Source organism: Tasmannia lanceolata, unplaced genomic scaffold, assembly GCF_043159265.1.
Source record: "Tasmannia lanceolata isolate RefF3 unplaced genomic scaffold, GAP_Taslan_0.1 ptg000044l, whole genome shotgun sequence".
NCBI lineage: Eukaryota > Viridiplantae > Streptophyta > Magnoliopsida > Canellales > Winteraceae > Tasmannia > Tasmannia lanceolata.
This window is the reverse complement of record NW_027518721.1, coordinates 23,363,574-23,382,756: the sequence shown is the minus strand read 5'-3', so window position 1 is coordinate 23,382,756 and position 19,183 is coordinate 23,363,574. Positions and strand designations below refer to the sequence as shown.

Below are 19,183 nucleotides of genomic sequence, written 5' to 3'. Positions count from 1 at the left end.
ATAGTATCTTATTGCCTGGCATGTTTCTCAGGATTTCCGTGGACAGTGGACCTCGGAGCCAATAACATACTATAATTTACGCACTCCAATTATGCTTGATCGATCGCAATTAGTATACGATTATGGTTACGATCTCGGCAGCTAAATTGTCACAGCATAGCCAATTTACAAAGGCAATCTATGAACCCTAAGGTTTCTGTTTCAAAAAAGTTAGGGATTGAATTTATGATGAAAAGTTAAGGTTTATTGGAGATTTTTACTGACTTTTGTATTGATTTGCTATTAAATTGTGATTTAATATCATTAAGACCAGATTGCTAGGATTAGACAGTAACCCTAAGCAATCGAACTCCAACTCAGTTGAAACTTTTCCAGTAACAAGATATGGATGATTGTGGCTTACTGGAAACATTTCATGAATTATCATTAAGATTTGATATCAATTTCCGATTTTTCAAAATTCAAATCAGATTATAGATTAATACAGTAACCTATATCATATCAATTTTAAATTACTCCAAACTTTTACAGAATAAAGATATAGATGATTAAATTTTACTGAAAAATTTGTACGAATTAGCATTAAGATTAGATATCAATTTCTGATTTTTCAAAATTCAAATCAGATTATAGATTAACATAGTAACCTATAGTATATCAATTTCAAATCAACTTAAACTCTTACAGTATAAAGATAATCATGATTTTAGACTGCTGTATGACTTTCATGGATTTTTATTACGATTTGATGCCCATTTAAATTCACACAAAAATCAGATGGAACCAAAGAATTACTTAAAAAGTAAACCTAATGGTATCCTAAAATCAAATAAGAACTTTCAGTAGATATATAATAGATTATAAATTTTTTTATCAAAATTTCAAAACTTAAAAATTAAATCTCCTCCATAAAATTGGTTTTTAAATATAAGAGATCAATTTGTTTCCTAAGCGTTAAAACCCGTTTATTAAAATAAATTGTAAAACCTTATCAAATCTTTGCAAAATTAATTAAAAATATTTCTCTAACATTCTAGTAACCAAAGTTACTGGTTTGTAAAGAAAAATTTTGAAAATATATTAATTTAATAAGAAAAAGAATTACGGCACGTAAAACGGAGAAGCGATTAAAAAACAGTAAAAAACACATTTGTTTTAAAATATTTTTCAATGGAAACTTCCATTTATTATTAGGCTTTAATTCTGGAAATTTTCATCAATTTTTAAAACGATTTGGTATTTATTAAAAATAGCCGAAATTTAAAATAATTAATAATCCGATTAAATAACTCCAAAAAATATGAAAATTTTTGGGTAATCTAAAAACCGTGTAAAACTACTGGAAACAAACTTTCACTAAATTTGGACATGATTTGATATACTTTTGGCTCCATTCATCAAGAAATAACCTTTTTCGGGGTTATTCTTTGAAAAATAGAATGAAAAATAAAACGGCCGAACCGCGGTTGGAAATTAAGTTTCCAGTAGTTTTGTATTTTATGTAAAACTCAAAAAATATCATTTTTTAAAAAGAACCATGTTTTCAAATACTTGCTTTGATAATCTAATTTAAATCCATATTGAATAAAAACAAAAGAAAACCATTTTTAAATGGAGGAAAATTAATTTTTGGATCAAATTTTGGATTTTGAAAACTCATAATCTATATTATAACATACTGGAATTTCAAAGAAAAACTCGTTGATTTGATCCATCAAAATTAAAACCCTAGCATGCTTTTTCTACTTCACAAAGATAAGGAATCCTTACCGTTGATCGCGATCCTTGTCTCTAGGGTTGGTGATCGAAGATATACGCTTTGTCCAACCCTTTTATACGCTAAAAAAGATCCAAAGAACACTCCAATAATCCTTGATTGTGTGATCCCTTGGAGAAGAAGAATGAATTCAAGAATTCCTTTTGTAAAGAACACTTGAGAGAGAGATAAACACACTTCAAGAAAGAGGAGGTTTTTTCTCCTTTTTTTGGGGAGGAGAGAGAAAAATGACGAATTTGGATTTTTTTGGATCTTTCCCAGGATTGTTTGTTTGATTTTTATAAAAAAAAGCTAGGGTTAAGAGAGAAATAGTAGTTTCCAATTTTCCCCTCTTGCTTTCTTTCTTTCTTGTTTCCAAATTGAATTTGATTCCAATCTTAATTTTTTGTCAATCAAGACATGCTATTATCATTCCACATTGCTTCTTTGGAAAAAAATATTTTTAAGCAATCATTCATCTTTTTCTTTTTTCCTTCTTTTCTTTTTTTATTCTTTTTATTTTTCTTTTAACAAATATGATGTCACCATTGTGACATCATCAAGGTTGGGTGCTCAACTCATGTGGGTCAGCCATGTGGGGCGCCCACCATGGTGGTCGACCCATATGGGTGAACTCACAAGAGCTCCATCTTTGCGGGCTTTAGCCCAATGGGTCATTTCACACGGGTTTCGGGTTTTTTCGTAAAAATTCAATAAAATCTTTCTAAATTCAACATTCTATTTTTGGACCCAACCCATTTAACATTTATGGTGCATCCCTCACGCATGAACGGACCATCTTTTTTGGAAAACAACTTTCGGACCAAAATGCCCCTATTTGACTGTTAGACATCCAAATGCGACCAAAATACCCTCAGATTGGTTCACCCCTAAAGGGAAAAATTAAAAATGAAAAGTCTTTGTGGTCAAACTTCAAAAAATAGAAACTTTTAAAATTGGGTCCTTTAGGTGAGTAATATTAAATAGGATCATTTGGTATCCCCTGAAAATACCCAAAATGCCCTCAAGCGAAACCCCTGAGAAATTCTAAATTTAGCAGGTTTTTAAAAATTCAGAAAATCATTCATAATCTCTCAGACATATTTCGGGGATCAAAAGAATTACACAGGAAAAGACCAAATTACCCCGAGGTGCTAGAATTTGGCGAGACTAGGGAAAACCCTGAGAAATTCCAAAAATAGCAGATTTTTAAAAATTTATGAACGGACTCAAGATTTCTTAGACACAACTTAGGGACCAAATATGATATATTGGAAATGTCTAAAATACCCCGAAGTGCAATATTAAGAGAAAATCTTGAGAGATCTAAATTTAACAAGTTTCCCAAATCTTACGAAATTACTCCTAATCCATCAGCAGTACCCTCAAGATGGTTTTGGATATATGAGAAATGATTGAAATATCCATAAGATGATGAAAATGTGGAAGCCCCATGAGTTTCTAAAAATAGCAGCTTTTTCAAAATTTGTAAAATCACTCAAGATTTCTCAAATATAACTCGGGGCTCAAACGAGACACATCGGAAATGACCAAAATACTCCTACAGTGCAAAATAGGCAAAAATGAGGGAAACCCTGAAAATTCTAAAAATAGCAGGTTTTTTCATTTGCTTGAAAACTTGAACTTTCATCTTTTATAGGCCAAAGGAATCCCCTAGAGACCTTCAGGATCGCGAATCAACTTCAAAACTCCCATAATGAAATGAAATCTACCCTAAAATGCATGGATGCCTAATCCTAAGTGGAATACGGACTCGAAACTTGACAAACTATCAAATCTTTTACTTTTTTAAAGTCTAGCAAAATGGGGGTGTTTATAGTAATGTTTTTAATAGGAGAAATATCTTTCATTTTTATTATTTTCCTGGGCTGATTATCTTTGGTAATATCTTTGGATGAGATTTATCTTGATGAGAGTTCAAATTGGGATGTTTACTAATCATTTTGGACAAATGTATACAAGCTGGTCTCATTTTTTATTGTTATTTTTTCAACCATTCACATAATTTCACAAGGTTTGTGTCTTGAGTATACCAATTGCAATGCTCAGCATTAGCTTTTAAACTTGTCATCGTTTAATATTCCATGGCATTTCCAGCATAATTTAGATTTATTTAGCATATATTAGTTTTCCAGGTTTTAAAAAAATAGTGATGTGAGTGACCATATATTAGTCACGTGTATTATTTTTGGTCAATGTCTTATAAAATTTATGAGGACTGCTCATAAAGGAATTAACCACTTATTCCTTGTTGGTAAGATTCTTAAATCTAAAGTGCCAATGTGAAACGTTGTTGTATCCATGTTGATAGCATTTTTTTTTAAGTAATGTATGATGAAATTATTGGAGTTGTTAACCTTAAGAAATGTTGTCAAAATCTTTTGATCCTATGTATGAGTTGGAAATTTTTAAAAGTCTACATTCGTTACTATTGAGATTTTCTTATATAGTTGTTCTTTATGTGTTTTGTCAAATCTTAGGTAGGGATTTTCTCTAATTAAAGTAATTTTTCAAAGTCTCAATATTAACTAGCTTCAATAATTGCATGATTGAAAACTTCTTCACCATTTATGAACAATAGTCGTGATTATTTAGCTAGAGTTTTTATTTATTTTTGGGATAAAATGCTTTCATAGATTTTTTTGTCTGACATATATAAATGTTGATGATCCTTATGCTTTGGTCTTTGTTAACTTCCTTAAGCGCTTAAAATTTGATACAATACCTATGTATGACTTGGAAATTTTTAAAAGTCTACATTCGTTACTGTTGAGATTTTCTTATATAGTTGTTCTTTATGTGTTTTGTCAAATTTTAGGTAGGGATTTTCTCTAATTAAAGTAATTTTTCAAAGTCTCAATATTAACTAGCTTCAATAATTGCATGATTGAAAACTTCTTCACCATTTATGAACAATATTCGTGATTATATAGCTAGAGTTTTTATTTATTTTTGGGATAAAATGCTTTCATAGATTTTTTTGTCTGACATATATAAATATTGATGATCCTTATGCTTTGGTCTTTGTTAACTTCCTTAAGTGCTTAAAATTTGATACAATACCCTTTACAGAGGCTATGCTTTATGTGGTTCTGAAATTTTATTTTTTTTTAGCAAAGTTACCTTTGTGTTGATCCTTGTGCCCTCCAATTCTTGAATCACACGTTTAAAGCGTTCCATGATTCCTATTGTGTTTGTCTGAACAATATTGACATAGGGTTGGAGCTTTTGATTCATTTTAGAAGTTGACCATAATAAAAGGCATAAGGATGAGCATGCATAATTTAGGGGATAAACATAACTCAGATGATTTTCTTGTACTAAGAAATGGTTTATAATTTGATACAATTATTTGGTTGCTTACTTATAAGAACATCATGAGGTGTCATGGTCCTTTCCACTAGAGATCAATTTTTTTTTTTACTTTCCAATCAGCTCATCTATTACTTTGGTGTTGTTACCCTTCACCTATTTTGATAATTGCAGCCATATACCCTTGATGATAGCAGCCCTCATTTCATTAATGGCAGCCCTCTTTTCACTATTATCTTTAAGCAGCTCCATTACATATTCGATTGTTCTCTCTTAAAATAGCAGCCCTCATCTATCTATAAAAAAGAAAATGAGACTTTCTAGATCTTGTCCTTTGATGCTAATCGTGTTTGCTTGTTGGCTGATATGGCTAGTCACATGACATGCATACGAATTACCCATGATGATGCTCCTATGTGCTTTAAATTCCATTCTTGGTTCCGGTTAGCCCAATCACATATATCATGTTATTGCTTCTTCAAGTAGACTATTTGGAATGATTATTTGTACTGTCATGTATTGATGACATGACTTTCACCTTATAGGGTAGCATATGAGATTTTTTTTTTACTATGAAAGAAGAGTTGGCAGATAAGTTATAGAGTCATGATTTATTCTCTTGACAACATTGCATGAATTAAGGAGACAAATTAAAATATCTTTTAATACAATATGAATTTTAAGAGGCAAGAGAGGTTAGTGAGACCATTAGGGTTTGGTCAGTAAGAATACTAGGTTGTCATTATTGCAAGGGTGATGAAGGAGTCATCCCAAACCCATCTTTAGGGGACTTGCCAAGTCCTACAGTCCCCTCCTTTTTGTTTCCCTTTGTGAGACTTTCTTAGTCTTTTAGACATCCATAGACATTAGCAAGCCCCATTCATTGCAAGGGCGATGAAGGCGTTAGCCCAAGCCCATCCTTAGGGGACTTGCTCAGTCCAAATAACACTCCCCTCTTTAATTTGGAACACTTGCCCAGTCTTTTAGATACCTTTAAATAATTAGGTTCTCTTTCTCATTGCTAGGGCAATGAAAGAGTCATCTAGAGTCCACCCTTATAGGAGACAACCTATGTCTCATATAGAAAGTCTTACCCTTTGGAGATAGGCTATGTCTCATTAGTAAGTTAATTCTTTAGGAGACTATCCAAGTCTCACAAGTCACGACCCTTATTAGTTGAAGACCGACTTGGTCTGGTAGATACTCTATCCTTTCATCTTTGTAAAGGCAATGATATGGATGCTTGGAGCCCATCTCTGTGTCTAAGAGACTTGCCCAGTCTCGCTAGCACCCTTCTTTATCTTCTCTTCTTTTAGGAGACATGTCATGTCTCATTAGCGCCCCTCTTAGAGTCACTAGCATAGGAGTCTGTCCTTAGCCAGAAAGTCCTTCATCTAGATAGGAGTCAGTCTATTAGCTTTAAGAGTCAGTCCTCTTGTTTAAGAGTCAGTCTTATCATCATAGTGGTTAGAATCCTGTCTAACTTCTCATCAAATCATGTGATCTTATCCACTCTTGCAAGGTATAGGATGCTGTCCAACTCTTGCAGAGTCGTGATTCTGTCCAATTCCCCCGCAAAGCATAGGATGTTGTCCAACCTTTGTGGGATATCAGGAGTCTATCATACCCTTATGATGATAGGATTCTGTCTTCTTGTATCAAAAATATTTGAAAAACCAGAAAATCTTCAAAAAATCTCAAAAAAATCTCGAGTCATTGAGAGTAGCTAGAAGAGTCTGTTTCCGAACTACGTTGGCTTGATCCCTTTCCATGGGGTACGTAGTGCAGCTTGGGATCCATATCCCAAGTCCAGCCAAACCTTTCAAAATAAGCATTTCAAACCTTCCAAAAATATAAAGATTCTTCAAAATCTTTTTCAAAAGATCTTCCCCTAGAGGTAGGAGTCTATCCTAGATATTTGGGTGTTTAGAGTTAGGAGTATGTCATGTTTGTGTTGATATGGTGTGTCTTGTCTTGTGAGTGTCCCTAGAGTTAGGAGGCCTCGAGTCATGGTCGGTTAGACATTTAGTCGAACCGATGGCTAGACTATGAAGCATTTAGTCAGCCCATGGTTTTCCTTAGGATGCACAGCCTAGTTACACATAGAATGTAGGGTCCACCTGCATTAGCTTAAGGCTAACCAACTTGCATTAGTTAGGGCGTATAGAGAGTCCTAAAAATTACAACTCATTTGAACTTAAGCAATCGTACAAAAAGCTTTAAAAATCAGTCGAGTCTAGTTGATCGAATCTAGGATAGCGGTTCTAGATGGTTAGGCATCGTAGTTTAGAATAGCGCATCGAACTACGTTGACTCTGATTCTTCCCGAGGCCGAGATACGTAGAGCAGCCGGGATTGATGGCCATCTTGGTCCGAGTCAAGTATCATATTAGAGTCTTAGGGTTTGTCCTGTTATGTTGTGTGTGGAGTCAAGTCGTGCTGCGTGTTTTCTTGTGTTTTCTTACTTTCATGTACAGACCATATACCTTTAGCTTTAGCATGCATGTGTTTGCCCATCAGAACTTAGACACCAATTAGGCATGACACTCATAACTTAGCTATTCTTAGGTGGCATGCCTTTCATTTCTTTTGTGTGTGTTTATTATTCCTGTCCGAGACATGCATGATTAGCTAGACGTTATCTCGGAGATATTCGTTCCCATTTCACATGATTTTCGCCCAAAACTCTTCAAGGTTAATAAGAAATGGCATAAGAGACCAAGTGCTTGCACTTTGGCGAATTGGGGGCGCCTAACCCCTTCCCCATTCGTCATCAGGCACGGACATTTTGTATCTCTGGTTATATGTTGCCACAGAGCACAGCATGGGATCCAGGGCCTACTTCCTTGGATGGCGACTCTTTCTTTGTTTAAGGTACGCCTCGAATCCGGGCTAGTCCCCGAATCGAGAGGTATCGCACTTTACATCGCCACTCATGCTGTGAGGGGCACTCTTTCGAGAGTTCCTTGGTGGAGCTCTCCTTCACATGGATGATCTAGAGACTTTCTAGGGGGCCCGTCCCCCCGCCTCTCTTGGATTGGTTGCCTCTTGGGCTAGAGAAAAGGGAGAGAGAAAGAGAGAAGAAGAAAAGAGGATTTCTTCTTGGGTTTTTCTCGAGCATTTTCGGGTATTCTCTTGTGAGTTTTCTCTTGGGTTACTCTTGATGTACGGTCTTTGGTGAGAGAGGCAAGAAAAGGGTTGCGGGTTGTGTTAATTCATTGTAATCCTTGTATATTATTTTTCTCATGGTGAAAGATCGTGTTTCTTGCCCGAGGTTGCAGGCTTGGCCGAATCACGTAAAATTTTTGTGTTCATCTTTTGCCTTGCGTTTACTTTTACTTTTGCGTTAATTTGTGTACGATCGGATTGGATTTGCCCGGCGGATTTTCTCAAAAGTTTGAATACAATATTTATTGATTCTTTATTCTCTTTAGAGACTGTTTGAATGCAATATTTACTCTTTCAATCATTAGAGTAAATACAAGATTACTTATTGGAATTGTTGTCCGTGGGGATAGAAATCCTTGGATAAGCTATTCCAATGATTAGTACAACCCTAGGCCTGTTTGGTTGCATATAGTTGCCTTGGAAGAGTAATGGTGAATCTGAATTAAAGTAGTCAACAGGTGTAATAGCAGTGAAGTAGTCTTCTTGTAGAGTAGTGAGCTGTGTTTGGTTATTAAGTGAAGTAGTTTCGTGGTGTAGAGTGATATTGCCAAAATAAGGGGTATTAAGGGTGTCATTAGTCATTACTGTTATAGAGAGTGGGAAGAGAAAGAAAGAGAGAAGAATCCTACATAACAACTCTACTAACACAAAACCTTCTTTTTCTATGTAGTTTTTTGGGTGACAAAAATAATGCCACATGGGCCAACAAGGGATCAATAGAAAAGGCAAGTCGTCTCTTGGTAGTTTGAATCAAAAAATGCAACCAAAACACCCAGTAAACACTAGAAATTATGTGTCCAAACATACTCGTAGGATTTACTACCATGCTTATATAGCTTACCTTATCATTGAGGTTGTTCTAGACGTGACGAGTGGATAGTAAGCCCATATATCCAATGATGAATAAACCTCAATTTGATATCCCCGCAAAGAATAGCTGATATCCCCACAAAGAATAGCCCTTATTTAGGATATTGTATTGTCTGCATCACCTGTTCACGTAAAGAGGTGATTGGGTTCCGGCTAGGATTGGAAATCTTGTATTCCATATCTTTGGGTGCGCTGAAATCTATCAGCCATTTACATTTTGTTAAGGCCCTGTTTGGTTTGCAACTTTGCAAGAAAAATATTTCTTATGGAGATTTTCTTCTCAAGATAATTTTTCTATCCACATTTTGGGGGAAATAATATAATTATGGTTTATTTAGAGGAAATTTTCATGTGTAATGATATAATTGGAAGGAAAAAATATGGTTTATTTTTTAAAATATTATAATATAATTAGGGGAGTGATAAATCGACTCCCATATATCTTAAATCGACTCCCCATGTGTCTTTCTCTCTCCTCTGGGTTAGAGAGAGAAAGACACATGGGGGTCGATTTAAGACTTTGGGAGTCGATTTATCACTGCCCTATAATTTTGTTATAATGTTATGGTTTAATATAAAATTTTCCTTCATGAGTTAAAAAAAAGCAAGAAATTGTAGAAGTATTTTTCCTTTCCAAACTTTTCTAAAAAATTCCTGCAATCCAAGTTGGTCCTAAAAGGTTAAAATTACTCATACGTAAAAAATTTAAAAAAAATTTAAAAAATTCCCTGTTCTCTAAGGTGATTTCGATAACTATATCAAGGGTAAAAATTCTACCTCGCTTCAAATTCACTTCTTTTACTGTTTTTGAGCTGCCATCTTCAAATTTATTTCTTTTTGTTTTTGAGCTGCCATCTCCAAATTCCTGTAAGAAACAATATCAGTATTCTAGAAACTCATGTAATATTGGAATACAAAGAAACTCATCCAGAGACTTGTGAAATTCTTTATGAAGGCCCCCCTTCTACTTCTTCAACTCTTGAGAATTTTGAGGTTGACCCTACCCATAATGAAGAAGTTGACAATTATTCATCTGAAAAAGAATGGCAGCTAAAAACAAAGCTCGTGGACAAGCCCTAGGAATAGAGTTTTTCTTGCAATCCAAACATGGCTTTAATATAATGCCTACCTTTCAAGAAAAAAAAAAAAAAAAAGTGGCCATAATCTATATGGATTTTAGATTATCTCCCATTTAATTGGCATAGTTAGGATCATCATATGAAAATTTTCTAAAGGATTCATTAGCCGACCCCAAGTAGTCTGCGACAAAGGCTTAGTTGAGTTGAGTTGAGTTGAGTTAGGATCATCTAAATCAAAATATTTTTGTAAAGTAAGAGTAGGCGAATAATCGATCTGAAGGATTAATTTATCACTTTTAGATTTTGTTTGGAATATTGGCAAAAAGGCCCAACACAAGATAATTGCACCGTCCAAACCTCTATTCCTTTCGTTGTTCCTAAGCTATCTATTGTAACACTTTTCTTAGGAACACTAAATTCAGCTCAAAGAAAGAGCATATGCTATTGAGAAGCTACGCAATATACATGGGTGGAAAAGACGTAGTTCATCCGCGGCGAAAAGGCACCGCTATAACCCATGGCATATATGCCTCGCAGTTTTAAAAAAGCCCATTAGATATTTACAGTACCATCTTTTGAAAATTGCACCAACTCATCTTGTCTTTTGTAATTTAAACAGCTATCAAAGGTTGTTATGATTCCCAAAATCTCTCAAAAACTAAATAAAAAACAAAAGGCAAGCTGAGTTTGTGCAATTATTAAAACATGCTAGTGCCAGTATAAGTGGCCTAAAAAAAACTATATAAAAGACGAACCAGATGACTGAGAAGGAGAGAGAGAGAGAGAGAGCGAAAGAAATTCGTTCACAAGAAGGTCGTTTGCGGTCTGTAGAGAGAGAGAGAGAGAGATGAGTGTATTTATCATTAACGGCGTAACGGTAACGGAATTCGTGGAGGATGGGGAGGCCTTCAACAGATGTGTAGAGGAGCAGTTCTCGAGCCTAGACGTTAATGGTGACGGTGTCCTCTCACCATCAGAGCTAAGGAAGGGATTCGAGGGCCTGAAGCTGTTGGGAGCGGATTCAGGATCGGCAGATGAGGAGATCGGTGATCTATACGACGTAGTGTTCGAGAAATTCGACACGGATCATAGCGGATCCGTCGATATGGAGGAGTTTAGAATGGAGATGAAGGAGATCATGATGGCTGTGGCGCGAGGAATTGGAAATTCCCCGATTCAAATGGCCCTTGAAAGCGGGAGCTTTCTCATGAAGGCTGTTCAGCACGAATCAACCAAAAGGATGTGAAGAGAGGGGGAGAGGGACCCTATTTTGTGCATGTTATTATGATGTATATGGAGTGGATTAGAAATCATATTTTGTGTAGTTATGACTTATGGCTTGGGTTTTTAGGGTAGTGGGTGTTAGTTGTAGATGATGTGTCTTCTATGTGGTAAATGGATTGATTATGTGTAACTACCTCTGTATAATATTCGTCCACCATTTTCATTGAAATAAAAGAACAAAGGTATTACACATCATCAATCTGTTTACCCAATTACAGGACACATCATCACCAACTAACACCCAATACCCTAAAACACATAAGCCATGACTACGTAAAAAAATATTTCTAACCCACGCCACATACATCATAATAAGTTGCACATAACATATCCAAAGACGATCGCTAGGATCTAGGCTTAACAGATGATCATGTGGCTTGTTAGAATAAAGCTTCATTTACTTTTTCATTTGGGAAATGATAAATTTGCACCCCCTGCAGGATGATTCGCACCCCTTTTACACGTCAAAAAGTGTGAAATTCTGCCACAATTCACGTCAAAAGGGGTGAAAATCATCCTACAGTGGGTGCGAATTTATCATAGCCCTTTCATTTTTCGTGGATCTTTTCAATATCAGCAATAAATGATTTTCAATCTTATTTATTGGGATTTGCTAGACAATTTCGCCGATAGCCATTTTGGGGCTTACTTTTGCAAGAGAGAACAGCCAGGTCAGAAGAATAAAACAAAATCTACTAAAAAATTACCCATGTGGCTGGGACCCATACTCAGTTAAACATTGCAACCATCAGGTAATCCCAACCGTTGCTTAGAGCAAATGATGGGACTTTAGTTTCGACCTCACCAACCTGTGATTGTCACCCCCCAACCGATAGAGAATAATGAAGAAGTAATGAGATGTACACACATTCTTTTTTTAATAATGTGTCCCATCATCTCAATAATGAGATGTACGCTTGGAAAAGAAAAGCTTTTCCAGAATTTCCTACTTTTTCATTGCTTAAGTACACATGGAAAGAGAAACTTGAACCACGGCACTTCAAGTTTTATTTTCAGTGAAACTATAATTTGGCTACTGGTAATTGCAGTACCATGTTTTGGCAATAAGAAAAGCTTTTCCAGAATTTCCTACTTTTCGGATTGTGGGAATTTTTTGGAAAAGTTTGTAAAGGAAAATATTTCTGAAATTTCCTACTTGTTTAATACACAGAGAAAGATAACATCAACCTAACCTTATTCTATTTTTACTTAGAGGGACCTTCAATTTATGATGACATCCCTTTAAATAAGCCTTAGCTTACATTTTTTCCATAGAATTTTTCTTCAGAAATGTTTTTCTTGCAATCCAAAACAAAATTTAGACATAAAAGCACATAATTTTCACATAAGCAAAGTCCACGCATAGCGCGTGCCAGTTACTTGTAAATTTTAAAGCAATTATAAATATGATCCACGTGATGAATGAAACGACTATGATCCAATGCACACGCAACATGTGCATGGTAATTGAGACCATTGATGTATATCAACTCGATAGGCTCAGCTCTAATGTCGAATGGAGATCTCATTCATAAGATTGAGACGTACAAAACTCAACTTCTTAAAGACATCTAAGGAACATAATTTCATTCACCCTTCATAGGTTTTGGCCCTAAAAATTATTTCCTGAGGTTTTCATAATATGCAGTTCCACTATGGATCGGAGGGCTAGGATGATCCTATGGAAATGACTTTTTGTTCACAACCTATTTACGGAGTGGCCCTTCAAATGAATGGATTAGATCATCCTATGATGTAATCTGTACAGTACCTTTTGCAAAACACTGGGCAAGGTCCGCCTCCGTTTGGTTGCCAGAATTTTTTTGGTTCTTGGGATTTTTATGGAACAAAAAACTTCCTGGGAGATTGGTGAGAAAAAAGACTCCCTGGAAGTATCCAGGTAAAATAAAAATCCTATGTTTGGTTGACCGGACTATAGTTGTTTGGTTGCTTGAACTGTTGGGAAGAAAAAAATTCTTCTGCAAGCTTATTTTTGGTTACTGCGATTATTTTGGTTCCTGAGAGTATATTTTTTTTCCTTCCCAGAGTTTCGTGCAGGGTTATTTTGGGCTCACCAACCAAACATGGGTAGCGGAGATTCCACAAAAGTCCTAAGAATATAAAAAAATTCCGGCAACCAAACGTAGATGAAGACAAAGGTGTGAAAGTGATAATTTTTCGCCCCCTATAGGATAATGCACGCCGTTTTAACGTGACTCGTCGTCAAAAAGCGTTAAAGTCTGCCCACAATTCACGAGGGGGGGCGCATTATCCAACAGTGGGGCGAAAAACTCACCTAGGTGTGAAATTATCAAAAGCTAGAAACTGTGGATATCACTCAAATCTGCATCACCACGTGTTCCAAACCCGACAGCTAAAAAAAATTAGTCGTGAGGTATACAAAACGCGATAAGGTTCACAACCATTGACGAAAATATCCTCGAACAACAACAACAAGCTCGGGGCAAGGACGGGAAAATCACCATGGCATTTTGGTCATTTCAGTTTCCGATTAGAACCTATTTAAGAGACCATGATGGGGGGTTTTGTTTTACAGAGAAAGGAAGAAAGGAGAGGAGAAAAATGGGTGTTGTAATTTTGGACGGGTCCACGGTTCGAGCCTTCATAGATGACGAATCGGCCTTCAAGAAGAGCATCGATGAACGGTTCGCCGCTCTCGATTTGAACAGCGACGGAGTTCTTTCCCGCTCCGAGCTACAGACGGCGTTTCAGTCATTACGCCTCCTGGAGGCACACTTCGGCGTCGATGTGGTGACCCCGCCGGAGCAGATCACAGCGCTCTACGACTCCATCTTCGAGAAATTCGATTATGACAGGTGTGTAACTAACAACCCATTACTCCAAAACCTCAAGCTTTTCAAGTTTTTTTAGGTCCTAGGTATGGGACTAGGTGGGACCCATCTTGGTATGGGACAGGTTCAAAGGGCCTTGCCTAACGTGTTTCTTTAGCTCTGGGGCTTTTAATATATATTGGTAAGCAGCCACCACATCCCGTGTTCGAGTCATAGAAGGGGGCAACTAGCTAGGGCTGGCAATTTCACCCGAAAAAGCGGGGATCCGCCCCGCCCCGTTTGGGGAGGGGATTCCCCGATTTGAAAGGGGAAGGGGATTATAAAAATTCCCCGGTGCGGGGAGGGGAAGGGGAAGGGGATGGAGTTGTCCCCGCCCCGACCCGCCCCGCCCCGACCCGCCCCGCTAATCAATGCCATTTTTTTGTAAATTTTTAAGTGTTTTTTTTAAGGAAAACTACTAGAAACTCTGTGGATCGGCTACAAGATTCCCCTAAACATAAACTTAGCTTGTCTTTTCCTTTTAATTAGCTTCTGAGAGCATTTTGGGAACTATAATAACCTTTTCACAGATGTTGAAATAATAAAGACAAGCTGAGAGCCTGAGACGCTGAGTGTATGCAATTATCAAAAAATCGTAGTGCCAACAAAATTTTAGGGTTGGATTGCAGGTTTTAATTTTCAACAAGAAAAATTTAGCTACTAGAAATTTGTTTCATGTCAGCACTAGACTGAATTGCAGTTAAAGAAATAAGTCATTTGTTGATTTTGTTCTCTTCTCCATTCTCATTTCTCATGCTCATCTGGGGGTTAACATGCTATACAGAATGAACTAATGAACATTATTTTGCGTGTGTGAGCGCCCACTTATGGACTTTTAAAGTTCATTGTGACTACTGAAATAGTTACTTTTTGCACATTGGCTGTCTGTTAATGAAGGTAATCCTGGTGCTCATTTCCTATTTATCATTCCATAATTTATGCAGAAAATTGCTGAAAGATGAGGTCCTGTTGTTATTTATGTTTGTTGTCTCATCCATGCATTTCTGATTTTGTCCATCTGTTTGTTGATCACATGAATAGAATCATAGCATTCATCACAATATTGTCTGTAATGGACGTAGAAGAAAGAAGCTCTGTTTGCTGGTTTGATTGGGTTCCAAAGAGGGGGCGGGGCGGGGATTTTGTCCCCGAAGGATGCGGGGAGGGGAAGGGGAAGGGGATTAGATATTCCCCGCGGGGAGGGGAGGGGGATTCCCCACCATCCCCGCAGAGGGGAAGGGGAAGGGGAGGGGGAAAATTCCCCGCAGAGGGGAACGGGAAGGGGACCCCAACATCCGGCCCCGACCCGCCCCGTTGCCACCCCTACAACTAGCGGAAAGGAGTATCTAGAAAAAAATGCTAGAGTGAAAGCCGCTACGGATTTGATCTTCATATAGAGAAGTTCAGCCTCTCAATCCGCTTGAAGGGAAAGATCAGTCCTCCTTTGTGCACATAAACTCACTTTCTAGAATAATATTCTTCATTGATTTAATGAAGGCCGAATACACGTTATTTAAAGAAAAACCCCTAATCTAGATAACCATTATCCCTAAGAATTCTAACCATAACAAACAACTAAGAAAGCAAATCCCAAAAGCAACTAAGATCTAGACTAATTTATTTCATCCAAGTGGGCACGTAACAAAGTTTTTTTTTTTTTTTTTAGCGAAAGATAACTATATTAATAGAGAAAAGAGATTACAAGTGCACGTCCCGGCGTACAAGGAATCCCGCAAGACTCCTGATTTGGCCAATCGATCTGCAAGATTCGTTGGCATTTCTAGGAATATGGACAGAAGAAATAAATCCATCATCATACATTGGAGAAATTCCATCCAAAAACCTAGGTAATCTCCACGGACCTACACTCTTACCTTGAACCCAAGAAATAAAATTAGCCGAATCACTTTCCACCTCTATATTACCTTCCATCTGTTCTCTAAATATGCTCATGTGCCAAGGTGGATAACCCGAACCTCGGCCTCCGTGGAGTCTGTTAAACCAATCAGACCTTATAACATATGAATGATGATGCCATTGTTATCTCTGAACACACCCACAATTCTTGCTTTGCCTGGGTTGCGAAGCAAGCAACCACCAACACTGAGTTTAAGAGCATTGGGGGAGGAGGTTTCCACAAAGCTGATGTCTTCTTCGTGATCATGCCTGACAAGATCGTTTTCTAATTCCTAATAATGCACTCTACAGACTAGCCTAAAAAATCATGATGACGAGTAGGCCACATTAGCCACATTGTATTTGACCTTCCAAGCTAGAAGGTAGGAGGAAGAATATTTATTCTAAAAAATCCGAGCATTTCTTTCAAGCCAAATATCCCAAATAACTGCGAAAGGGATGAGGCACCAAAGAATCTTTCCCATTGAGCCTAAACCAACAATGTTCCAACCTAACAGGAGGTTTTTTATTGAGTCTGAAGGCACACATTTGTAGTCAAACCATTCATAAACTTGGGTCCAGATCATATAAGCTTCTCTACAATGGATGAATATGTGGTTGATAGACTCTTTCTCCATCATGCATAAAATGCACATGTTCGCCTTGTTTATGCCTCACTACTTGATTCTGTTCAGCGTATTGATTTTGTCCCAAACCATCGTCCCGCAGAAGGCTTGGATTTTTGGGGCATCAAACGGTTCTACACCTTATGCCAATGAAAGGACGCAGCCAAAGGACAACCGAGGAACCTAGAATGCGACCTGGCCAAGAAGGAACCTCTGGGATCCAAATCCGTCAATCCGGTTTAGCCTGAGAAATGAACCACCCTTCCAACATATAGAGAAGGTTAAAAAGAATTAGAATGAAGGACTCTAAGGCTCTGTTCACTTGTTTTCCCAGGAAAGGAAAAGAAAAGGTTTCCCGGGAATCTGACGTGGCATTAGGAAAAGAAATTCAGGGAAACTGTGTAGGAAAAGGTTTCCCGTGCCTGTTCACGTGCGCAGGAACCGTGCAGGAAAAGGTTTCCCGAGAAACTGCTTGCTCACCTTTTTTCACTAATTTTCCCGGGAAAGCAAATCCCACCAAAATAGTGGGATTTGGTTTCCCACACTTGTGAGAAAAGAGACATTTCCACATCATTTTTGGCAATTTACATGTCATTATTTGACATTTTCCACCTAAGCTTGTTACTTTCTCGGGAAAGCAAGTGAACACCAGAATTCTGTCTTGTCAAGGTCTTGTCAAGGAAAAAAGAGGCTGTTTTCCAGGGATTTGCTTTCCCGGGAACGCAAGTGAACAGAGCCTAAGGTTCTTACTGGAGGTGATATCCCAAACTATTCTAACAACACCCTCTTCCCTGCGCCCACGATTCATAGGATTCAAACACTGTTGAATTTTTATTGGAAACAAACCTAAAGATGTTGGGAAAGCAGAGGACAAAGGACAAACCCTAACCATATGTCACTCTCTTTTCATACCCTACCGTAAACCCCTCTCTCATTTTGTATGTCAACAGTTGGGTTTTGAACTCTGGCCCCCCTCTTTTGGGTCAGCCATACACGTGGATTAGTAGTTGGATTTTGAACTCAAGATCTGCCATGAGGCAATAATTCTAATACCACGTGAAACATCCAATTAATCCTAAAGCTTACGCTGTCAGTGTGTTATTTATTCATTTATAAATTTCGGTTTCGGAGGTAGTTTTAAATTTCTGTTTTGGAGGTAATTTCGGTCCTATCCGAAACCGAAATTTTAGCCGAAATCCCGAAATTCGGTAACGGGCGCTCGAAATGTCATTTTTTGGGCTGAAATTACCGTTTGAAATTCTGTTAACGAATAAAAAATAATATTTTATCTTAAATTTCTACCGAAATTTAGTGCGTTTCGGGAATTTCAGTTTCGGAAAGTTTCGGTTTCAGTGTTGACCGAAATTCGAAAATTCGGATTACGGTTGAAATTTAAAACCTTGCCCCAAAAACCCACCATTTATAGGATTCAAACACTGCTGAATTTTTATTGGAAGCAAACCAAAAGAGTTTGGGAAATCAGATGACAAAGGACAAACCCCTAACTATATGTCACTCCAAAACCCCCCCCTTTTTCCGTACCCTGCCCTAAACCCCTCTCTCATTTTGTACATCAGTAGTTTGGTTTTGAACTCTGGCCCCTTTTTGGGTGGGCCATACACATGGATTTGTAGTTGGATTTTGAACTCATAACCTGCCATGAGGCAATAATTCTAATGCCGCGTGAAACAACCAAATACTCCTAAAGCTTAAATTATCAGCGTTTGTGTTATTTAATCATTTATAATTCAACAACAGGAATGGGACCGTTGATCTCGAGGAGTTTCGGTCAGAGATGAAGAAGATCATGCTTGCAATTGCGGAGGGGCTGGGATCGTCTCCGATACAGATCGCCCTCGATGATCAGAGCTTACTCAAGACAGCTGCGGATCTCGAAGCTTCCAAGATCGGAGTAGCCCCATGAAAGAATATCTAATCCAGTCGAAGTTAGTCTAGTTATTTTTCTTTTCGTTTCTTTTCTTTTTTTTCTGTTCTCTTCTTTTCTTTTCTTTTCTTTTGTAAGCTGAATCCTGTTTTTCTAGTAAGTTGTTACAGTGAATGGAAATAGAAGAAGAGGGTGTGCTTTTCGAAAAGAAGACGTGTCTTTATCACTTAATCTAATATCTAAATTTTAGCAGTAAAACGCGGAATGCAGATGCATCTCATACTCACTTTCATATGAAGATTGTTAGGAATTTTGGGTGTTTTCAAGCCAAAAGGACGCAGGAACTAAAACCCTCAAATACTTGAAAGGGGATGGCTTGCACTAGGTTCTTCTGTAACTTGAACTGTTTATGTGGATAAGAAGTTCAAAGAGGG

At 37.4% G+C, this 19,183-nt stretch overlaps 2 protein-coding genes across 2 annotated transcripts; both read left to right on the top strand.

Annotated features, from left to right (window-relative positions):
* Nucleotides 1-11,053: 11,053 nt before the first annotated feature.
* Nucleotides 11,054-11,452, top strand: LOC143863429 (uncharacterized). Its single transcript, XM_077374094.1, has one exon. It carries the CDS (start codon nt 11,054-11,056, stop codon nt 11,450-11,452), a length of 399 nt encoding a protein of 132 aa, XP_077230209.1.
* A 2,574-nt stretch (nt 11,453-14,026) lies between these two features.
* On the top strand, nt 14,027-18,960 carry LOC143863795 (uncharacterized). Its single transcript, XM_077374560.1, has 2 exons — nt 14,027-14,327; nt 18,623-18,960. Exons 1-2 carry the CDS (start codon nt 14,074-14,076, stop codon nt 18,786-18,788), a joined length of 420 nt encoding a protein of 139 aa, XP_077230675.1. The 5' UTR covers nt 14,027-14,073; the 3' UTR covers nt 18,789-18,960.
* The last annotated feature ends 223 nt before the right edge of the window (nt 18,961-19,183 follow it).